Consider the following 25,602-nt stretch of genomic DNA (forward strand, 5'->3'; position numbering starts at 1 on the left):
CTCTGGCTCGGCGGCGGCCATGACGTGGAACTCTGGCTCGGCATCCGCCTCCCCCACAGTGAACGTGGAACCAATGATCCGTAGGGCGAGGTCGATATATTGAACCAGGCTGAGGGAACTGCGACCGCCAGGCATCAAAAAAGAAATGGACTCATTCAATCCAAATCTGAAAGAGTCTTTGAGGGCAACCTCATTAAAGTCCACCTGGCAGACTAGACCGCAGAAGTCCTCGACATAGTCCTCCAGGGGACGATTGCCCTGACGAAGGCACAGAAGTAAAACTGCTGGGTTCATGGGTGGTCTAGTATTCTGTAACGTATGCTGGAACTGGCAATGATGGCAATGATGAAGACGATGATGAGATGAAGAACCCAAGTGCAGTTTATTAAGTAAACGTGAAATCCAAAACCCTAACTACAAAACATGGACTGGACTAGACTAGACTAGACTAGACTAGACTAGACTAGACTAGACTAGACTAGACTAGACTAGACTAGACTTTGCACATACCCTTTCACATTCAATACTAGACCACTACACAATGGAAAACATGAGGCTTAAATACACGGACATGGGGGAACATAAACCAATGAACAAACAGAACTGATAACAAGATAATTAAACAATAAATCAATGAAAACATGACACATGAACATGGAGGGAAAACAGAAATCACATGACAAGGGAAACAGGAACTAAATATTTCAAAATAAAAGACATGAATCAACAAAATACACATGACACAAGCTATAGAAATTATATTCTGTATACAGTCTCTGAAAGCCATGTTTCCAGTTTTGGATGCATCCATTGATTCTCAATGTGATAATGCACAGTGAATATAGGATATTTTAAGGAAAATGAGCCTATAGTTCACATATGTGGTCATTGTGTTTAACAGCGTGCCGTTTTACAATAAATCTATGACATTTTTTAAATGGCATATCAGATGAAACTTCAGACTCTACTCTGACTCAAACAGATTTTAATGTAAAAACTTAATGAGATTTCTTACAAAATGTAGTTTTGTTGCTGTTTCTCCCAAAGACAAACTCAGCTGAGATTGGCACCATTTTATCAAAGTTTAATCCTTTAATGACAGCCTAGAATCTCCTGAACTGAGATCAGTCAGTTTAAATTAAATTAAATTATGCATAGACTATAGCGAAGCCAAAACGTAATGTGCGCGGGGTCTCAAGAGGATAAAGCCTCATTTATATTGGGGGCGTGTTTGTGCTAAAAATGAAAATGACAGCGCCACACTATTTCAGCACATTCAGCACCTATTTAAACTGGACTGAGTGTGAAAATCTATGCTGGATTTACGCTGAAATGCAATGGACAAAAGTGACACAAGCTAAGTAAGCACAGAAAGGGGGCGTGTTTTCACTTACAAGAATGACAAAGACTTAATTTAAATACAGTGCTGCATTACTTCAGCACTTGTTTAAACTGGATTGCAGGTGAAAACTTGTGCTGGATTTGTGTCAAAATACAATGGATAAAAGTGGTGCATTTGTTAAGTGCATTCGCCCTTTGAAGGAAAATCTGTTTTGAATGGTTCCCTTCTTATGCTTCACATGAAGTTGCTGCGGGAGCTGCAGATATGAGACACAGGCGCTGCCCACTTGCTTTAATCTTTGGAGGCACTCTAGCATGGGCGTATAATAAAAAGGCAGTGAAAGATTTTATCTTGCATGTCCTCAGCATGGAGCACATTAGTTATGCAATCAGGTAGCATAAGGTCAAGGAATCTCAGCAGGTGAGCGATGGTTATAAAAGCCTCTACAAATATTAATATCCTTTTATCTTGTGGTTGTAGTGAATTGGACTCCAGTGTACTGTTTCAATAAATCATATAATAATTTGCATATAAATAGCTAATTAAGAGTCTACCAGAAGTGATTTATCAGTGAGGCACAAATATGCCTCAAAACTTTCCAAGTGAACACTAGATAAATAATTGCATGTGATCTTTTTAATTCTACAGTGAAATTATTTAATGTGCAGATATACACAGGTTAATACCTACTGATATGACAGGCAGACTTGTTGATATAAAAAACCCGAAAAATAAATAAATAATTGAAATAAAAGAACAGATTGCACTGTCAACAAATACTCTTGGATGTCGTTCAGAAGAGTCCCAGAGGAGTTTGTATTAGTTTCTGTTTTTATCTGCTTGTGGCATGCAACAGAAAACAACTCTGTAAAAGGTGGCGTTTCTACAATAAAGCAGAGGAATTCACTGTCAGTGTTAAGACAAAGCTCGTTATCTGAAAAGTTTGAGTCAACAGATGACAGGAGTATATGACATAATTATATGATTAATCTATCACAGTTACATGATTACAGTATCAGTTAGTGAGACAGTATATTGTGTTTCATCATAACTACAATGGAAACTTGATTTTCAGAAGAAAATGTGGATGGTGTTTTCCTTTGTCGAAACTCACCGCCATGATGCTAGGGTGTTCTAGGTGGTTTCCAGGGTGTTGCTACATGGTTGCTAATTTGTTCCGAGTGTTTTTCTGAGCATGATGCTAGTGCATTGCTAGGGTATTTTGGATGGTTGCTTACTGGCCCAAGTAAAAAAAAAAAAAACACCTCCAAGTCTCAAATTATATCCTAGTCTCTATAGAGCCATCTCTACATATGGCTTAGGTCTCTCTTTCAGTGTAATTCTTTGGGATTTTTCACCTGTTACATTGTCCGCCAGGTAAAAACAGTGAGTGCTTAAGAAATTAACAGTAAACCTCTTCTAGCCAAACCCCACCTTAAAAATAATGATAAGTGAATGGTAACTGAGGTTGTCACTCTGCCTAACATCTCCATTTGTGTTCCACAGAAGAAAGTCCTGGTTCGGACAAACATACAGGTGAGCAAAAAATGAGAGAATGTTCATTTTTGGGCAAACTATCCTTTTTAATCACTCCATACTAGTGAGTTAGAAAGGCATTTTGTGATGTAACCTTTGAGAGACAACCATTACGAATGAAAATAGCTGTTGAAAGGTCAAACATTGCCCATAAACATTTGTCCTGGTTATCTAAGCTATATAAAAAAGCCACTATTATGCTAGATGGTTCCATGAGGGTGATATTTTTTTCATTTGATCTCCACGTCAAACTTTTTTGAGAATAATTTGAGAATAATTTGCAACGTTAGCACATGTAAACCAGGCAATCTCTCTGGCTGATGGTAAGGAAATTGAACAGATGAGGTAGCCTAACCCTCATGCATTTTGTATATGGTCTTCCTTCTTGAATGTTGGCCTGGGGAATTGGAAGTGATTTCACTAGGTTTTCCTCCATTTATAGAAGGGGAGTGCTTTGTCAAACGCAAAAATGGAGGGTTGCCTGAGCGCACTGAGAAAAGTGGCTTTGAGATCCAACAGCATTGAGATGAATCAAAGCACTTCATGCTGGGAGGGCACATGTTTAAAACACAATCTTGCCACCAGCACTGTCTGCTTTTAGTTATTCTTGAACAACATCTAGTTATTTCCAGTCAATCTCACCATGCTTTTTAAACATGAACAGAAGACATACCCTTTTTTCAACACCATATTTGATGCAGTTTCTAAAAATATCTCTTTATACACTACATGGCAAAAAGTATATGGACCAGGGGTCTAGGAGCAATCTGAAAACATGGGGGTGGGGGTTGGGTTGAACACACAATATAAAACATAATCTTGGTTTATGAATAGGATTGGGAACCAAGAACCATTTAAAAAAAGAAAAAAGAAACCAAGTGATTTTCATGACTTTGTTAAGTTAATGGTTTTCGAATATGCAGTCTTCCGCCAACACTGCTACTGAGTAGTATTCCATGAATTTTATTTAGGTGACGGGTGTATCATATGTCTGCTTGGATCTACAGCATGATAAATGCTGCACTGTAGTTTACTGAAGGAACCTCATTTTGTTTTTGTTCACTGCTGTGTAAAAATGACAGTAAACTTGACTTTGACCTTGCCCCCCCCAATAAAATGGTTACTACGCCTATGATATAGTCTTTCAGACACAGCCTAGGTTATTAAGAGAGGTTAGCGTCCAACTGCATGTGTCCAGATGTAGTACTTACCCCATAGACTAGTTCACCGACCATCCCGTTCCATGTCTTGGTTTCAGGGTCACGGGCACCATATTTTCCGTCCATGACTATGGACAGTCTATATTTGATCCCGACATGTTTGGCAATCTCAGAAGCTAAATCGACACAGTAGCCTTCATACTTTTCATTGCCATCAAGATGCATGTGGTTTTTCTTGAACATCACATATGGTGCTTCCTGTTAATCAAACACACGCTCATGTATTATTATCTTCATTCATTTCGTACATTGTTTGGTGTCACAGGCACCAGAGCCCACTGACAGCTTATCAGTCACAGGCATGCAGGCATGCAGGATATCACGACTGCACATTCACTCTCACCCATTCTCTCACACACATAATCTACCAAACTGGAAGACATACAAGAGAAAGAAAGAAGCAGCATACTGGGGATTTTGAGACATGTGGCCGTAGTCAGGCAGCTTTGCTAATGCACCGTTTAAACCTGGTATTACCATCCGTCTTGGGTGATCCGATTACAAATGGTCAACGGAGACATATTGTTGTGTACATTGGGTATCAAACAAAGTCTTGGTCTAAACGTGGCCTTGGTCTGAATCTGGGTTTTGGCATATGGTCTCAGACAAGTCTGCAGTCTGAGTTTCAGCGTATTAAAGATGCTTATTACCGCAGACACTAGTTGGCATGGTATTGTCACAATTACAGAAAATTCAGAAGAATTCAATGGCTTTGAATGGCTAAGTAGATGGGGTAGTTTATAGACAAACTTTGATGTTGGCTTGACAAAGCCTGACTGAAACTTGTAAAAATTTTAAAAGCTTTTTTGACAGTTGGAGTTTGAATAGTCTTGGCCTGTCAATTTAAGTCTAAGGGATTTTGGGGATTTTGTGCACCCACTACAGGAAAACCGTAAGTCCGATAAGTTAGAAAAGACAAAGAAACCAGAATCAGAACAGTCTGAAGGCCTGTACCAAGTTTGGTGGATGTAGACAGGAGAAAGCTGTAGGAGGAGTTACATTAAAATCTGAAACATACTCTACACAAGTGCGCGAACACAGATGCGAGTGCTTAGCCACCGCATTGCCAGTACGCGGTCCAGCTGAACATGTTTAACGTGCGTTCTTGTGTTACCATGGTGGGAACAAACCTCAGTACTCAAGGGGGCGATAGAGTTACCTTCAAACGTCTGTGCCATTAAACTGGATGTGTTATTATTCAGTTAAGTTGCTATAAATACATTCACTTTAACTTGCTCAGCAATATTTTTTTCGAACTGTTGCTCCACCAAGACAGTAGTTGAGCTGTAGAAGCAGACAGTTCACACTAATATTGCTATAGCATCCCTTGCGGCAAAGTTGAGAATGCAACGCATAAGTGCCTTAAGTTATGAATTGCGGTCTGACACATTTCAGAATGCAATGACGTGTGAAATCGAGCTTGTGTTGCAAGATGCGTTCATGTACTTGCGTAAAGTATGTTTCGGACCTTAATCATTGTGGTCTTTCTTTGGGGATTTTGGAAAAAAACATAATTAGCTTAAAGTTTATAACAGTATGTTGGATTATTCAAACATAATTGCCTCTCTCCACAGTTTTCCAGACAAACCATTGGGTGGCGCCATGATGATTCTGATTGCCGCTGGACTGTTGTCTGGTTCTGGTCTCTTTTAAAAACTACCAGAAGGAGCAACCCAGATGGATAACACCAAAAGTTTAGGTCCAACTTGTACAGTTGTTGGCTGTAATAACAACTTGGATTAGTTTATAATCAACATAACAAACTCGGGCCATCGCTTCATGTCATCTACCCACATGTTAAACTTGGATGGGTGAGGCACTGTCAAAAGACGGTCATCACAACTCTGTAAACTATCACCCTATGTAGCCACATGTTTTTTTATTTAGCAAATTTTTTTACAAATTTAATAGGCTAAACACAACACTATCTTCTAAAAGCATACGCCGATTAGAGTGAAAACTCTGGAGACCAGAAAACTAAAGCAGGCTTCCATTATGAATCATGGAACACTTACGCGTTCAGGAAAAAGGTAAATTAAAAAGTAGAACACTTGAAATAAATGCTCCAATAAATTGACCAGTTTCTTCTATTTTAGTATATAAAAATGGACAGTATTCATGGACCAACAGGTCTTGGTCTGGATCTGGGCCTCTAGGGGTCTAGTTTCTAGTCTGGGTCTTAGGAGGTCTGATATTGGTCTAGGTCTGGACTCCAACTCTGGTATTAACATGTATCTCAAATGTGTCTCCAGTGATCATTTGTGATCAGATTTTCTACGAAAGCATTTCTTGACTACACATAATGTATCACTTTACATCAGTGTGTCACTGCATGTTGATGTAAGGAATACTGAAGTCTTGGCAATGTACAGTACAGGCTTTCCCAAATATTTCAATCAGATGGGTATTTTGCCGTACCAAGCAGGCAAAATTTAAAACACTTTTTTGGCACAATGATTACTTGTTTTATGGTAAAGTAGTCCTTTGTCGTTATCCGGAATGAATCGGGAGACATTAGCATTTACAAGCATCATGCATCTTTGACTACATGAAAGTAGTTTGAGAAAACCCAGTTTACACCTGTATTTAGCGCTGTGATCTGATTACTTAAGGTGGATGGAACCAGGTGGAAATGGGGTCTAAGACCATGAAGCAGCTTTTGGAGACAAATCTAAGGAGGTTCGATTCTGCTTCTCTCTCTTTCTCTCCTTCACACACAAACACATGCTGTCTCTGTGTAATATCCCAGGGGTCTGAGATGCATTTGCAGTGCATAAGTTGAGGGTAAAAGTTGGGGTAGGCAAGAACATGTGAAGTGAGGAGCAATCTGAATCATGAAGTAAATGGCAGTGACTGCAGAGGAATCAGAGTGTTGATTCGGTTCAGACATAGTCAAGCATGTTGCACCTATATGCACCAGAAGCCTTTATCATTCCAACCAGTGTGGGAAATTAACAGTCGCCACCATCCAAAAGTGGGTATTTTTTCACAGTGGCAAGTAAATGTGCTTTACCAACCAGCCACTGTGGTGGGCAAGCTGTAAAAGCTCATTTACACTAACATGCTTCTTTTAGTTAACCTAATAATTATGACAAAATGCGCCAAATATTTGTTCTGCTAAGGTGTTCGTTTTGTGATTTTTCTCCTGTTCTTGCACATCCCTGAAATTTGGCTATTCAAGAACATGGCTATTCGAAAAGTGTTGATAATTGGTTAAAACTAATCTTGGGTATGCCACATGTATGTATAAATGTAGGCTTTTTTAGCATTAGCTGCTTTAGTTCATTCAGAAGAAAAACATTTGTCTTCTTCCATTGCATAAATTAGGCTTAAGATGTCTCGGTTTGGCCTTTGACAAGGAATTATATTGCTTAGTAGCAAGACTGCACACTTTTTAAAGTAAAATATTTTGATTAGATCTTAAAGAACAGACTGAAGTAAAGCTCGCAAGATGCGCGACTCACAAGAATTTTGGTTTATATGTGAATGAATCAAACAAATTCAGATCAACTCAGCAAGTGCTCAGGGTGCGATTCACTTATAACATTTTCTTTTAAAGAGGATGCAAACTTGAAATGCCATTATTTGAAAAAAATTAAAATAGCTGGTCAAGCATCTGAGTGGCTGGTAAAACTGGGCATTCACTAAGCCTTCTACAACTACAGTACTAATTTTCACTAGTCGACTAGACTTCCAGAAATAACAAAAAAGAGTGAACTAGTCTTTTTTTAAATTATTTTTCTTTTTTGCTCTGTGGATGCAAACTGCTCCAGTAATACTTCATTTCCACTTTTGCATATTTCAAAATATATTTGCTGCACTGCGGTTTATGGATGAAAGAATCTTCTTTCTGCTGTCACCATAGAAAAAGTGCAACAGAATTCATGTGATCCAAGACGAGTCAACATGGACCCAATGTGTCAGCTAGCAGCAGAGCTAATTGACATGGTAAGTAACACCTAACACTCACCAGCCACTCCAGCTAATAGGCAAGAAATTAATTTCTCACCCTGATTTCAAAAGAAAGAACAGAAAACACAAACCAAAACCAAAGCCATGATTAGAATCCAAACTCAATAGCACTTTGTCAACATACAGAATTGAAAATCAAGCAAGCTATTTTTTTTTTTTTGTATCACTCTTTCTCAATTTCCAACATTGCGATAGCGGCTTGCTTTTTTAAGCACATCATTCTTACTAAACAAAATGTCTTCTTGCAGAGAAAACACATCCCATTAGAGTCAATTGAGACAATTGGGGTGCCAGTGGGTTAGCAATGGTTTGTTTCTGTGCTGAATGTATGCTCTCCTCATCCTTTGTGTGATTGTTTTGCTCCTGAATTAGCCAGTACATCCACTGATGGAATAACAGGCAGCTGTTGCTTTAATTGCTCACATTCAAGTCATTTTAAAGACTGACCTTGGTTATTTGCAAGACAAAAGAATTTCAAGCGATTGTTGTTTTACATGGAATGATTTTGTGAGCATTGATTTAAATTCATCAGAAATGTATACTAGCCTCACCAATTGGAAGTTCAGTAGCGGATTTAGGCAAGGGCTACATGTGCAGTTGCCCAGGGCGGCATCTTGCGGGGGGGTGGCGGATGGCACAAGGCACCCACACATAAGCCCCCCCCCGGTCAACAACTTTGGGGGCGTGTTGAAGAGGGTTTCGCCCAGGGCGCCATAAAAGCTAGAACCGCCACTGTGGATGTTGATGCTAACGGTGGGAGATGTAGTGATACATCAGTACGGAACAGTCCTCCGGTTAATGTAAAATAGATCGAAGCAAGGGCCATTACTGGCCTTTCTCAAATACTCCTTGTCTTCATACACACTACAGATACATTTGGTTGTCAGGCCTCTTTTGAGCACTAAACCTCAATGCACAGAGTTTGTTCATTTATGGTAGTGACAGCCTAATTTACCTAATTTTGGTGTGCAAAGAACCAAATTCAACAACTAGTTGTAAATGCAATGAAGCCACTCTATTTCAGACTTTGATAGCTCGTTTAAAACAAAAGTTTGTGTCTTTCCTCATTCGGGAACAGTGTTGATTGCAATCTGATTAAAAAATAATTAGTTACTGTAATCTAATTACTTTTTATTCGAAAATAAGAGTTATACATTACATTTTAAATTCTTGCAATCAGATTACAGTTACTGATTTTCAATTATTTAGTTTAAAGTACAATACTTGGATTATACATATTTGTTTAAAAGCAGCAACTTCTACAGATCATAAACAAAACATGGCACTACTGTCGACATTGGTGTGCTAAATATTTCTGAACGTTAGTTCATCTTTGGTCGCTAATTTTTCTTTCAACAAAAACAGCTAACATCAAAAAGTTTAAACTACTGGTGTTCATGTTTCTTGTCCCCCAAATTAGGTGAGGGTTTTGAGGATGACAACCATACTTGGGTAATTTAGTGGATTCTCTCTTGCATTTAAATGCAATTTTCAATCCTAAAACTTTGCAGTGTGTACGTGACATTTTACTTCACCAGAGGCAAACCATTGAACCCCTCTTTGTTTTTGTTAGCATTAGCTTGCTGTGATATCCCATGTGTCATAGACCATTTACTTGATGAGTGGAAACTGGTCTTACCTACATACTCATTGTGTCTACTTTGATGATGTCAATGTAAAACCTTCATACCTAATGCCGTTATTGTGATGTCACTGCTACGACAGGGCACTAATATATGGAAAATCAAAATGCTTTTACACCCACATGGATACAGTTGAAACACTCATGTGTTCTTCTCGTTCGACTGTTTCAACATGTAATGAGTGGATGGAAAGCAACACAAAAGAAATGTACTTCTACCCGCCCAGGACAGAATGTATCGATATAGAAGTCAACACCATGACCCTGATGGGCAGAATATGCAACACGTTTAAAACGTCATGGAGCGTGTACCATAATAGTAGTGACCACAATTGTTCGGTTTTCCACTGATGACGAATCGTTGCTGAATTGTAGATCCATTATATTTACAAAGCGCTCAAATTCGTTCCAGTATCCGATCTGCAAAAGGAAAACATTCATGTTATTAACAAACAACAGCCATTTTTCCTGCACTAACACTAACCACCAAACCCCTTCCCCTCTCCCAGCCCTTCTGTTCAGTAAAGGAGGCTGTTGTGAATGTGTTCTCTCATAAGACTGTGTTAGGTCTCCGCACTGCTGTTATTGCCTCTAGTTATATGAAAAAGGCAAATTCTAGGCTGACATTTGTTAAAACAATCTGGGATGTTGAGCTGGAACTTACTCTTGGATCAGCAGTAATTCATCTCTACAAAACTTTATGTATTTGGTTTTTAATATGCAGCAGGTTCTATTATCACAACAGTGCGCTGTTTTGTTTAACAGTTGAGTGGCATGTGTCAGAACCGTTAGCATAGCGCTAGCCACTAGAGCATTACTGAAGTAGCAAAACAGAGAAGCTCAACACTGTGTTGTAGATTACTTCTGACAGTCACCACAATGTACCCCTCCTTATGGCCACTGACCCTGTCAAATCTAACAGTGAACTAACCTCATCCATGCTAATTGATGTTACAATGCTAACTGAAATGCAGTTTTATGGAATACAGCTGCCATTACCTCACAGGCATGTTATTGTATTTACATTTAAATGCATTTGACAGAACTTGGAACTTCCAAATGTATATGAAAGTGCATTTAACATTTATATTTTAGTGGTTTGTGTGTTCCCAAGAAATCAAACACATGACACTGGCGTTGCTAGAGTTGTGTACTACCAGTTGAGCTACAGGAACCCTGAACTAGTTTTGAATGATCATTTTGTGATTCAAGGTGTTGTATAGAGGTATAGGTTTTGTAAGGATTGTATTTTCAGTTTTGGACATTTAGTGGGACCCAATGAAATATTTTTTGAGCACATTTTTCTTTCCTACAGTATGTTTACGGATCTCCATTTGAAAATGGAAGGTGGGACGAGACATAATGAGTCATCAATATTTTTCTATCCATTTTCCCAGTAAGAAAAATACAGTAAATCTGAAATGATTTTGTCAACTTTTAGGAGTACACTAGCATATAAATGGCCTCAAAGCTAACAGGCTAACAGAAAAAGCCACAGAACTCAATTTTGGTTTCTTTTTTGGTTTTGAGTCTTAGAAAAAACATTAGATTGCGTAAGATTTAACGTGGTTGAGATCTTTTCATAAATCTGAAAGACAGTTATTTCTATCTACAGGAAATTGCAGTAAGAATGGCAAGTTAAGCTCAAAATACTGGCAATGAACCTTGTGTTCTTCTTCGAGAACACAGCTGCTGTTCCCAGATATGCGCAGCTATTTTTTTAAATTAATATTTATGCAGTTTATTACAGAAAAATGCTCAGTAGTCTATAAAAAAGAAAACAGAAAGTGGATAAAGAGCTTGAGATGGAGCCCAATTTGAATTCTCACACTGACCTTAACATGTTTCTCAACAAACATATGGATTTACTGCTGACTTACTTTTCTCGGCCCCACTGTTTTCATTTCATAAACATCAATAGTGAAGTTTGTTCTGCGTCCAAAGCTGTCAAACTGGATATTTCCAGTCATCCCTTGCACCTGGACCTGCCAAAAAAGAAACAGAAACCAACTAGTCATCAAAACATGAGAATAAATTAGCTAGTTCCAAAACCCTGTAATCTTCCTTGCTCTCTACTGCCTACATGCAGCATCCTAACCGTCCTAGAACCTTGCAAGTGACCTGGAACGCTCTAAATACAGTAGGCAGCAACTCCACGTGTCACACAAATAGTGTTCCCCACTCAAAGCATAGAGTTTGACATTAGCATATTGCTAAGCAAACATCGTGCTACTCTAATAAGTATAAAAGTACACAGCAAACACAAATATGAGGTAAATTAGTCCTTGTTTAGCACTTAAACGCATACCTCGGGTCTTTAGAGTCCCGGGACCTCATTTCACCCCCTGTACCTCATCCATTTTTTGGAGCTGTGCCCACACCTCTTTAGTATTCCTCAATCTATCTGTTATAAATAGTGTAAAAAAAAAAGAAAAAAAAAAGCCAAAATTGCACAAAAAAAACAACAACAACAACAAAAAAAAAACAACAATTTATAATGGTGTAAGTACCAAAAGTGTATAGGGTCATTAGAGACCCTAGGTATGTTATAGCGTCATTATTTATTTATTTTATATTTTTTTGCACAGCCATAAATTTCAGTGTGAAAGTAATGAATCCTGTTCTAGATTTGTCCTGATTTGTTGCATTATCTCTTTGATATATGAAAAATAAAACATCAAAATATATTTTATTTTATTATTTTCTAATTGTCTTGAAAATATTTTGAAAATTTTACACTATCTGGGTATTTTGTAGATCCATTTTTGATAGACATGGTTCTCTGAAGACCCGAATATGTAAGAGTGTTTGGTGAAATTACTATGCATTTAAGGGTTAATTAGAGTGAACAATTATTATTGATACTTTTTAGTTCCAAATTAAATACATACAGGCGTGTTATTATTATTAATATTATTATAATTTTTGGATCTGAGCTAATGCGTCAGCTTAAAACAAATTTAAGCTTATGGAGGCATAATTTGCTCGCTACATACTCGCTCTGACAATCTGAAATGATTACAAATGGTTATAGTAATATTCATAAGAGCACAAGTAAAGGAGAGGTAGAAGACTTACCATTTTGAGAGCTCTTTCAATGTCAATGCCTTGACTCCAAGGAACTGCAGGGTTAGCTAGGCAATCTCCGGCACTACCCCTTCTGGACACGTCAACTCGCTGGCGTCGCAGGTAACGGAAAGCCTCCGCAATAACCAGGATGGCATCATACGACAGTGCCGAGGTATACTGTACACAACAACGTTAGTTAAGCACCTAGTATTAACTGTTATTTGCCAGACCAATTCAAAATAAGTAAACACATTATCTGTAAGTAAACACTTTGAGGAGGGTTAAAATAAGCTGCCCTCTTCCAGGTCTGCTAGCATATGTTAACATACATAATGAAAGATAATTGCGACGCATTACCACGTGTAATCATTGCTGGCAAATGCAACAAAAGGTGACACACTTCAGGGAAGTGGCCTGTCCATTGTTTCATACTATGCAAAGAGTGTTAACCTGGTTTCTAATTACAGAGATGTGTAAAATGTTTAGTTCTGTGAGATGCTACAGGGTTTTGCTGCTTTTGTTGTTCACGGGTGCAACCTGTAATTACATCACATTTCAACTAAGAAAAGAGAACATGCTGGCATCTGCTAATTTTGCTGTGATTTTATTATTTTTTAAATTTGCTAAATAAAAAAACATGTGGCTCCATAGGGTGATAGTTTACAAAGTTGTGATGACCGTCTTTTGACAGTGCCTCACCCATCCAAGTTTAACATGTGGGTATTTTATTGTTTTTTTATTTCTTCACAGAGTCCAAGGATTTCAGTGACTAAAATAAATGTAATGCAACAAAGATAATGTCAAACAAGGCACTCTACATTCACATTCTTAATTTAAAATGCTTTCTGATACCTTAATTAAGATGCTGTTCAAAGGCTTGGGAATTTTCACATAACACAAAATATGTGTGCATGCATGAGTTTGACAGTTAATTTGGAAGAATTTTAACAAAAGAACATTTCCAGGTAATATTTACCCCCACAAAATCAAAAGAAAGAAATATAATATTTAAAAGAAAACAAAGGCTATTTTTAGAATGATAAAGATGTCTTGCATCATGACATAATTTACATAACAATAAACCACATCTTCCCCTGTTCTCATTACAGTAAATATATATAATTTTCATTACTGTAATGTGACAAAAATAATGATATTTAACCCTTGTGCGACCTTCGGGACATTTTTGTCTTTTTCATTTTTATTTTTATTTTTTTTTTCATTTTGACTGTTAATGCCAACGGCATAAATTTTGCCAAAGGTGTGTATTTTTGGGGGAATTTTGATATTTCAACCTCAGTTCCTATAATACACCTACAATACACTGTGGACCTTAAAGACAAAAATGTCCCAATTGAAACCCATTAAAACGGCAATATTTGATCCCAGTGTCATTAAAGCATAAAATCATGGATTTTATGATTTCATTCCGGAGCCCTGGCTTCAAAATTAATTTTTTTTATATTTTCCACCAGATGGCGCCATTTTTCTCATGTTTAGCCTATGGAGCAAATACATGCTTTTTTCCTATTTTCTGTTTGCTGTATTATAGAGCACTGCAGGCCAGTTGAATAAATGATGCAGCTAAAATTGTGTGGGTGTGTTGGTATGGATGTCAGAGTGTGTTTTGTATGTCTGTATTGAGAAATGTGTGTGTGTGTGTGTGTGTAAAAAAAACATCAGTGGCATTATGTAAACAAACTGGCATTTAAAGGGTTAAAATCCTGAAAAGGAATGAATATTTGGTAGTTATGATCAGGACTGATGTTGTTGCTAATCACTGACATATCCCAGACTGTGATAACCCCCCACCACCACCACCACCAAAAAAAAAAAAAAAAATCCCCTTAGCATTTAGTATATGGAAACTAATAAATTTTTTATGTTTATTTTTTTCATAAAAAAACAACAACAGTGGCATTATGTAAACAAACTGGCATTTAAAGGGTTAAAATCCTGAAAATTTATGAATATTTGGTAGTTATGATCAGGACTGATGTTGGTTAAAAATTAACTTATTGAAAGTGGAAAATAACATTAATATATAATATTATTACAGAAGTTTTTTGATGTGGAATTTTTTGTCCTTGAAGGACCTCTGAGTAACTTTTTTTATTGACGCACAAGGGTTACATTTTTAATTACATAAACATCATGGTAATATCTGTTGTGTCCACTTTCATACAGTATGTGCTGATTTAAATAAACCAAATAAATAATTGCATTACAGTAATTTTTACAGCTTTGTAAAATATTACAGTAGTGAGAATCTAATCAGAATCACCATTAAGAACAATGGGAATTACAAACAAACCAAAACAGTACCAAAGTAAAACAAAGATGGACTTGGAAATAATGCCACAATGCCAAAAATCTCAGTGGTCCTAAAAAATATACTTTTGTTCATGCAAAATATTATTCCTTGTTATTAATTAATTAATATTCCTTGTTCCTTGTATTATTCGTGTTTTTAAACTTTGCCCTGCTCACCAGTTCAATGAGAGCATGGCCATTTCTAACCCACTCACCCATGACAAACTTAATTAAATGCCATTTAAAATCTATTCCTCTCATGATCATTGTTAAATTAAATGTAAACTGAGCCTCTGCTTTAACAGCACCTTGACTGAATGTCAATAAATTGACTGTTGCAAGAAGGGAAATGAAAGCCTGAAAGAAAACTGAGAGAAAGTCAAAAATCAAAGTGGATGTAAAATTATATGAAGGCACAATTTAAAGGTAGAGTGCTTTTTTATGTTAAAATATTTTCTCCTATACCAGCTTAAAATGCACAGTTAACCAATAAGTAAACCAATGGCGTGAGTTTGAGGTGGGGTTATCTGTTTTTGCGACCAATAGGTAAATGGGGAATGTTTGGGAAACCTGTTTTGTTTATCATTATCGTTGCGATTCCATTCAGTGATGCTAGTGGCGCACAAATTATACTCTTCAGATTTAATGAAAGCAATTTTGAAAGGATGTTGTTTTTCTCATGAATGACTCACCTTCAGAGGTGTGTTCCTGGCTTCTGGAAACTCTCTTTCATCCAGACGGTCCCATCTCTGGAGAAACTGTTGCACGATGGGGTTTTCAGGATTGATTATCTGAAAGCCACTAATATTTGCACCACCGAGAAACACCTTATCCAGACTGATGTTGGTGAAGCCCTGTGGAGATAGAGGAAAGAAGTAAGCTCAGATCCAAGAGATGGTAGCAGTTTAACAACAATCATCATGTGAAAAAAAATGCTTTTATCACATTTTCTTAAAAACCCTATTGCTAAAACCCTAATGTATGTCCATTTGCAATAGTTTTGCAAACAGCTCTCTTTGAAATCTGAATTAAATGCCCTGCTGGCAACATATTTATCACAGAATGTCAATTACTTAATTAAACCGTCACATTTAGTGGCTGGTTAAACTGGTTTGACGGTATATAGTTAGTGAATAAGACGCAGGCTTTTGTGCACAGAAAGGGCACAACTTCATATGGACTTTTCCCAAAAATCTCATGTTAAAGGGATAGAAACAAAGAAAGTCGTTTAGAATATTTTTATTATTATTTATTAAGGTAATAGTTTACCCGAAAATGATAATTCTCTTATTTACTCGCCCTTATGTCGTCTCAAACTCGTATGACATTTATTCTTCCGTGGAACACAAATGAAGACATTTTATGGAGAAATTAGGTGTTTTGGGGACCAAATTTTCCTCTAAAAAGGACATAAAGGCAGCCCATATGACTCCAGTGGTATAATCCATGTCTTCTGAAGTGATCTACTTTTGGGTAAGAAAAGATCAAAATGTAACTCCTTTTTCATTGTGCATCTTGCCATTGCAGTCTCTAGACACAATCATGATTTCAAGCTCGATTACACTTCCTAGATGTTAAGATTTATAGTCTGTTCTCACACAAAATCAATCAGATCACTTCAGAAGACATGGATTAAATCACTGGAGATTTATGGATTACCTTTATGCTGCCTTTATCTGCTTTTTGGAGCTTGAAAGTATGGTCCCCATCCACTTACATTGTATTGATGTATTCACATCACATATACATCAAAATCTCTTCGTTTGTGTTCTGCGAAAGAAAGTCTTTCGAGTTTGAGACGGCATAAGGATAAGGATTTTTGGTCAAACAGTTCATCTAAAACAAATAAGGCCATGTCCACACAAATACATTTTCGTTGGAAATGCATTAATTTTGCTATGTTTACACTTCTCATCCACACTGGTTGAGTGGTTTTCATTACTGCATACTTTGGAAAATGATGACGATTGAAAAAACAACACAGAGAGGTCCCCTGTCAACCCTCATGACTGTGTTAGTAAGTCTCTTAAAATATCAGATAATCTGACATGACAAGGTTAGTTCAGGATCCCAGTTCAGGTTCAGGCTGGCAAACTGTAAAACCCCAAAGAAACTAATGATGTTTGTAAATTAAAATTGAAAATTCATGATATTTGTATTATTATTTTTTTTTTACCTTACTCTTATTAAAAGCTGAAGTGTGTACTTTTTTCAATGTTAAAATACTTTTTCATATCCCAGCTTAATATGCAGAGATACGTAAGCCCGAGGGTGTAGGTTTGGTTTGAAAGTTGGTAGGGACATATTGCGAGGCGGATGATTTTCAAAATGTTGGTATTAAAAAAAACAATTCCACAACCTTACCTGACAGTCATTCATATTCAAAGATGTTTTCCTCATTAAGGCACTTTCTGACCGAAGCAGAATCCTCCATTAATTGGACTAGAAACATTTGTACACGAACAGTATGCTTGTTTAAATCTATTAATTTCAATGGGTGGATGGAAATCTGCCTGTGTAATCTCCAGAAAATGGTTTTTAAAAAAATGTACGCAATAATCACAAACAACTGTGATTGGAGCAGCATGAACAGCCCTGAGAAAATGTACAGATGCCATGTGACAATGCCTTTTATGTGTAGCTTCAGAAGAGGTAGGACAATAATTTACACATAAAAAAACTAAAAAACTTTGATAGTCATTAAAATGAAAATAAACACATAGAATAAAGTATTTATGTATGACATTTCTGATTTTCTGAAAGTTGCAACACTGCAATTCCATTCAGTGGAGCAGAAATTACACACTTCAGCTTAAAGCTTATAAAACCAACATAAAAAGATTATTTTTCTTAGAACTTAGCATATATGTTTGAACTATTTTTAAACCATTTTTCTTTTCATCAAACATCATTATTTGTTTTTTGAGCCATATAGTATATTCCCACTATTTTCTTAAAACCTCTCCTTTAGAGTTAATAAACAAAGCTGTGCTGAAACTCACCAGATTGGCTATAATATAATGGTATCCCCGGCTGTTCTTCCCCAGTGCCACCACCTACAGGAAAGAGAATCGATAACAGTTTACCATCCATGTTAAAAGAGCACCGGGGTATTACACCGCCCCTCAGGTGAGCGGCTCTTTCTGTGACACAGTGACAAACACGCTCAACAATGATGGATGCGTCTTCATACAGCCGATTCTGGTGTGACAGTCTTTGAGCTGGCTTTAGTATGCTGGCTAACAGGAATAAACACACAGACAAAACCCTAAACATATCTGTATTTATACATTTTAATATTTACAGCACTCATGCTAATCTCTTTAGATTACTGAAGCACACTGGTCAATTCTGACAGCAGCAACACTACAAATTCACATCATGCCATGAAATGGCATTAACAGAGTTCCTAAACAGAAGAACAAGTGCACGGAGAGAGTGAGCAATAACTTGAGCAATATAGTTATATAACCATCCAAGACAGATAACTCTAATTTAACTCTAATTTAATTGAATAGTGCACCTAACAATTATAATTCTGTGATAATTTACTCCCCCTTATGTTGTTGCAAACCCGTATTAATTTCTTTCTTCAATGGAAGACAAAAGGAAATGTTTTGCACAATGTTCATGCTCCTATTTTCCATGCAGCAACAATAGACAGTTAATGTATTTACACACACGATCTTACAGCAGTTATTATGCTTAATAAGTGAGTGGTCATTTAAACGGATTTTCTTTTAAGGGGGAAAGGTCAAAAAATGGTTTAAGAATAAACTGATCGTACACATAGATTTTGGCCCATTACTCCGACTTTGCAATGCATGTAAACACCTTCACCAAAATTCTTATCCAATGTGCGGAATTTTTTTGCACATACCTGTTTACATTTTGACGTCAAAAGCAGAGAATAATTTGATGATTTAAAAATCTCATGTAAACATGGTTTTCTTGGGTTTTCAAATGTTTTGAATAAGCTCATTTTTAATGCATATTGGTGTGCATATAAATGCACTAAGCGACTAGGGTCTGTCAGGCTAAAAAACAAACTATAAAAGTTCATACATCGCATTTCAAGTCTTTTGAAGACATATGATAGCTTTATGTTAGAAACCGTTAGTCTTTATTCACTGAAAATCTGTCCTTTCACCGTAGATATCAAATTTCAGTCGCCCCGGGGGCCTGGGTAGTTCATCGAGTATTGACGTGAGTATGAGTCGCGAGTTTGAATCCAGGGCGTGCTGAGTGACTCCAGCCAGGTCTTCTAAGCAACCAAATTGGCCCGGTTGCTAGGGAGGGTAGAGTCACATGGGGTAACCTCCTCGTGGTCATGATTAGTGGTTCTCGCTCTCAATGGGGCGCATGGTAAATTGTGTGTGGATCGCGGAGAGTAGCATGAGCCTCTCTGACATGCTGGGAGTCTCCGCGGTGTCATGTACTGTGAGCCACGTAATAAGATGTGTGGATTGATGGTCTCAGAAGCGGAGGCAACTAAGACTTGTCCTCCGCAACCCGGATTGAGGTGAGTAACCGCACCACCACGAGGACCTACTAAGTAGTGGGAATTGGGCATTCCAAATTGGGAGGAAAATATATATATATATATATATATATATATATATATATATATATATATATATATATATATATATAAATAAAAAAATTCAGTCACCCCAGTGTGCGTTAAAACTTGTCAGATTGGTGGAAGATTATCAGTAAATAACGTAAGTTATCATATGGCTTCAGAAGACTTGGGATATACCGCACGAGTTATATCGACTACTTTCAAAGTGCTTTTATTGACCTTCTCGAAGCTTGACAGTCCTTAGCCACTAAATGCTTTTGTTGTATGGGAAAGATCAGAGTTAAGATTATTCAAATACATCACCTTTTGTGTTCCACAGAAGAAAGAAAGTCATAAGGGGTTGGAAAGGCATGACGGTGAGTCAATTATGATAGAATTTAAATTTTTGGGTGAACTCTGATGGCTCTTTTGCCATGATGCCCTTGACTGTTGGCTCCAGTGAAACCAGTGAGGATATCATTCCCGTCCCACAAACAAATACTGCAGCAGGCTCCTCACACCTGAGCCAGAGCTGGCTGAAAAACAGAGATCACAACTGAACTTCACAGCCTGTGAGCCAGCAAGACCACTCCGCAACCTTGATCTGGACACAGTCAGAGTCTAATAACACTATTTCATTCACAGGGTCAAGGCCAACACCTGACTGATTCATACAATACCCACAAAGCACAGAGTGTTAGAGGTAACATCTCACTGGCAACAATCATCATTAGGTGAATCTCACAAAAACATGTCCAGGTCACATTTCACTCAAAAGAGAGAAAATAAATTATATTTTCAACTTGGTCTCATAGAATCACGTTACTATATCTACATTTCTGCAAAATTATTTTTACATGTCTCATTGTATCTTGGCAGTTACTTTGTGAAATAAAAACGAAGGCGTTACATCAACAATGACTTTAATTCACGTTCACACAAATCACGAGTAAAACAGCAGATTATCAGTTCATAAACACTTACTTTTCACCCTGTTCCTCACATAATGCTATCTTATGACATCTAAACACTTTACTAAAGTGCATGACTTGTAAGGCGATACGTTTGTATTATATAACCAACTATATTTCCAAGCTTGTTCAAGCAATCAAATTGCATGGTAGCTCAACTGATAGAGTACACTTGAGATACAAGTCTTGAAGAGCATGTGAAGTTGCATTTTTCCTGTTAAATTTGCTTTTATGACACTATCAGTAAGGTTAAGGTTTAAGTTAGTGTTGCTAGGTTGGTTTTGTTGCTTCAAAACTTTATAGAGCATTAACCTTAAGAAACCTCATCTGTTTAGCAGGAAATGTAACTCGCTTTTAGCACCAAACAGTGGACATTTCATCTCAGAACTGCCGCAATACGTGTAAGGAACCTCAGAAATGTCGCCACAGTTGCGTAATTTTCATGAGATCAGGTTCTGAAAAACATATGGGTTCGGAACACCATGAGGGTGCGTAAACGATGTGTAAACGATGAAAAGTAAACCATTTTTGGGTGAACTATCCCTTTAACTTGAAAATAAACTGGAACATTCCTTTAAAAATGATTTATGATACTGTTAAATATGGAATTAGAATAGGCCACAACTATTATATTTCACAACAGCAGATTACTACTGGAATCTCTGTATATAATATTGAGCTTGCAGGCTGAAGGTGGGATGATTTCTGAGAGGCATAATGGAATTGGATTTAGAGCTTTGCTCATAGTTAACGTGAAGTAAATACCCAACGATTCTCCCACTCTTACTTTGTAATCTTCCTCAGCCCGCTGAAAAATGAATCCCACCTCCAGCAGCGGCACCTTTGTGTTAGCCATGCAGAAGAGATTTAGTGTCCTTGAAGGAAGTTTTCACCTCTTTGTGATGGGCAAAGACATACCGTAGAGACCCAGTGCTCACATACATCCAGAATCTCTTCAAGCGGATGAGTCCAATGTATGTGTAGAAAATAACAGCAACAGTAATGCATTCAGGGTTAAGTTTCAATTAAACCAGACTCAAGGCTGCTGGCTCATTATAGCTCAGCTGTGACATTTAGCTAAATAAATCAACCAAATTTCAGAAACTTCCCTGACCGAAATGTTTTATTTTGTTAATACTTTTTCTGAAGAAAGATAAGCATAAATGATGATTAAACTCTATGGATCAATATTTACTGAGTAGCCTAATCCGTTATTTTGTAGAGGGGGGGTCAAAATGACAATTTTCGCCTATGATTTGGAGCAAAACTACAGGTAAAAAAAAACAACCTTACAAAGGTGGCAGCATCATTATTTTATGTTTATACAGAAATAAGTAGGGCTATTACTAAAATCAGTTGATGTCAGCACCTCTTGTTGAATTATATGCCAATGATGTGAGTTCAAAAATGGGAATAGCCCTTTTTTTGTGTTGTTTTCTCAAAGTTGGAGTGCCTATAACTCCAGAAATATTTAAGATATTTTAATATCCTTCTAGATTCTGGTTAAGAAAAAAGTTTCTTTTAGTATCCTACTGTATATCATTAAATATTGGGTTCTTAGTGTGTCTCCATTCGTAAATTGTTAAATTTGACCCATTTTCAATGGTCCAACAAAACAAAGGTCAAATAAAACTAGTTCAAACTAGAAATGTACCCTTATTTATTCACATAAAAACAATTATGCCAATATCTTGATTTTCGAGAGTCCAAAAATATACTATTATTAATATATATATATATATATATATATATATATAAACATTCAAAAGTTTGGGGTCACTTGACTGAAATGTTTCTCATGATCTTAAAAATCTTTTGATCTGAAGGCGTATGCTTAAATGTTTAGTTTTATAGACAAAAATATAACTGTGCCAACATATTAATTTATTCAATTACAAAACTAAAATTGTATAAAAAAAATAAATAAAATTAAAAACGTTTTTGAAATGGATGACTTGGACCGAATAATTAAGAAAAGCAGCCAATAAGTGCCCAATAAGTACCCAAGATGGGAACTCCTTCAGTACTGTTTAAAAAGCATCCCAGGGTGATACCTCAACAAGTTGAGAAAATGTTAAGAGTACATGTCTGCAAATTCTAGGCAAAGTGTGGCCACTTTGAAGATGCTAAAATATAACACAGTTTTGATTTATTTTGGATTTTTTTAGTCACAACATAATTTCCATATTTCAATTTCTAATATTCCATAGTTGTGATGACTTTACTAGTCTAAAATGTGAAAAAAATAAAGAATGAGTAAGTGACCCTAAACTTTTGAATGGTAGTGTGTATGTATATATATATATGCATTTAATGGATGCCAATATTATAGTTTCATTCTTGAATGTAGTCTGTACTTTACATAGTTCGAGCTGAATTAAAGGTGCTGTAAGCGATTTTTTCATGGAAAGCTATGCAAAAATTTTTCCTACTCCCTTAAAGACATTAATTAAATAAATGTTGTGAGATATCTCACCAGTATTTGTGACAGCTCTAGACTCTTTCTGCCTGTCAATCATTTTGTGCGTTTTCATATTATTGTAGTTTCAGCAAATTATTGAGGCTTAATGCCATTTTTATGCCATGTTGTTCATAACAGTTGTCAGTTGAGGGCGCTATTTTGCAGCTGTTGTTTTTAATAACCATTTCCGCTCTCAATACAGCTCATTTTGGTATCTTTGGAGTTCGGGGTTTTGGTAAGAGGGGGCGTGGCTAATCCAACGGCTCAGTTTCGTGGAAATCAAGGTTGCTGCACAGTTTTTAAAATCAAATTTAAGACTTTTTATGACCTGAACAAATAAAATTAATACAGTATCCCCATACCAAAACAAACAAACACAATCTCAAAATTAATCATGTATCACAGACTCTTACTTAAACAGGCAGGGGCACACATTCAACATGGCCTTAACAATGCTTATAAGTAAAACAGGGTAGGCTATATGCAAGTTTAAAATACTCTAGACATGTTTTCCACAAATATATCACATTAAAATTGGTTTATGTACCATTATTTAAATAAATACAAATTAGAGGTTGACAGATATTGGATTGTGCTGAAAGCCAGTTAGTCTGCCAATAGTTTTTTTTAATTGGTAGCCTATACTAAATGTTCTTAGTCTTTCCTTCCAGTGATGGGGAGAGCAAGACAGAGGCTACAAGAGTCCAAATTTAATTAAATTCCAGATGCACTTTATGGTTGGATCTGCTCATTCAGATAAGGGAAATAAAACATGCACTCCTACAATCTATAACGTATTACAATATAAACAATTAACAGTAAACATTGTCATATTTCATCAACAATGTATCATCATCATCATCAACAGTTGATCTTTAGTGATAGTTTGTCATACATTTCCGATATGGCTTAATGATTGTGAACTGCTCTGCAACAGCAGGAAACACTCACAAGCCCCCGCGTGCTTGGAGAAAATACAACAGTGCCATGTTTTCACTTTGAAGGATGCAGCGCATGCATTTGTTTAATTAAATCTTATCTTCTGAAGTTCGATAATCACATTAGGTCATATCACGATTTCTGTCTTTCCGCCCCCAAATTTAAGACCTGTTTAAATAAAAATGAAGACTTTTGCTGTATCATTTAAGATATTTAAGACTTTTTATGACCTTAAATTTTGGAAAACTGAATTTAAGACATTTTAAGACTTTAATGATCCGCGGGAACCCTGGAAGTAGAACAGCTGAAATCGCTTACAGCACCTTTAATTCAGAAAATGTTGAAGGAGTATAAAAAAGAGGAAGTTCAATGCAATGTTGCCTTGCAAGCACTGCACCTCAAACAAGTCAAAATTCACCTTATGATACAACAACATTTTTTGGTTGTACATGCAACTTTCCATTTATAACGCTGATTATTCAGAATGCAAAAATAGTAGTCGTTGTCAGCAGTCATTTGGGGCTTTGTCTTATCTGTCGTTTCACAGCAGGGGTGCAGCTTGGGTAACAAAAGAACTGCTGCATCATCAAGTTCTCCTCCAACACTTACCTCATGGCATGACCAATCAATAACTGTTTTTCAGAAATCATTGAGAAGGGAGGCTGAGGGAGGACGAAACGCTTTCCAAAAGCTCTCTAGAACACTCAGTTATCTTCATTTTTCCTCCCTCAGGCTGGCTTTTATGTGGGCAGTCCATGTGGTCTCGGGGGGATCCATTCTAATTAACTGGCAGTAGCATCTGTACCTCGCCTCTACTCTCGCCCGCTTTGAATTTATACCACTGTGTGCTGAGCGGATCTGGCTCGTTTCCAGAAGAAAAACTAAGTTTTAATCCAAGTTTCATGTTTGTGAAACATTAGAACTTTTTAAATATTGGTTTCTGCTTAAATCACCATTGTTGCATCATTCTGTTTTGCTAATACAGTTCAAAACTTAATCCAAGTTAAATGTCTTAGTATTTACTAAAATGTAATGCCTACCCTGAAACATTAATATTGGATCTAATAATTGCTGCAAACTGCAACTCTACCCAACACACTTAAAGAGACAGTTCACCCCAAAAATGAATATTCTGTCATACCTTTTCACTCTCATGTCGTTCTGAACCCAAATGACCTTTTCTTCTGGCTCAGTCACCATTCACTTTCATTGCATCTTCTTTTCAACAGTCTGCCTTGTTTTAACGCAGTGGTTGATTAAAGCTGGAGTATGTCATTTCTGCGACACTAGCGCCACAGAACGGAATTGCAAAAATAAACTTTGTTTTTAAAACAGTTTTCTGAATACGCCCCTTGCCTGCAGTTGTTCAAACAGTCAGATAGTCCCGCCCCCAACTCATGCCATTGAGTGCACGGGCAGAGTGCGCGGAGGTAGGCAGGTACGTAGTTAGACAGGCAGGTAGGTCATCCAATCATTGCATTCGGGCCGAATTAAATTATTGGACGAGCCTTTTACAGGCCTGTGACTGCAACAGATAATGGATTTTTTTTATTTATTTTTTTTTTTTTTGTAT

General features: G+C 36.9%; 1 protein-coding gene across 4 annotated transcripts in view; it reads right to left on the reverse strand.

The window, feature by feature from the left end:
• Positions 1 to 25,602, reverse strand: part of LOC127412789 (glutamate receptor 3) — a 183,441-nt gene that overhangs the window by 40,615 nt on the left and 117,224 nt on the right. For all 4 annotated transcript variants that reach the window (XR_007892484.1, XM_051649431.1, XM_051649430.1 and 1 more), the window contains exons 5-10: positions 18,097 to 18,150; positions 15,787 to 15,948; positions 12,791 to 12,958; positions 11,593 to 11,697; positions 10,025 to 10,132; positions 4,090 to 4,296 (exon numbers count right to left, since the gene is read on the reverse strand). Coding sequence is in view for 3 of the 4 variants with exons in the window: in XM_051649431.1 (XP_051505391.1) it covers positions 4,090 to 4,296; positions 10,025 to 10,132; positions 11,593 to 11,697; positions 12,791 to 12,958; positions 15,787 to 15,948; positions 18,097 to 18,150 (804 nt within the window). In the remaining variant the exon portion in view is untranslated. The remainder of the gene's footprint in view (positions 1 to 4,089; positions 4,297 to 10,024; positions 10,133 to 11,592; positions 11,698 to 12,790; positions 12,959 to 15,786; positions 15,949 to 18,096; positions 18,151 to 25,602) is intronic.

This window comes from Myxocyprinus asiaticus, chromosome 22, assembly GCF_019703515.2.
Source record: "Myxocyprinus asiaticus isolate MX2 ecotype Aquarium Trade chromosome 22, UBuf_Myxa_2, whole genome shotgun sequence".
NCBI classification, from domain to species: domain Eukaryota; kingdom Metazoa; phylum Chordata; class Actinopteri; order Cypriniformes; family Catostomidae; genus Myxocyprinus; species Myxocyprinus asiaticus.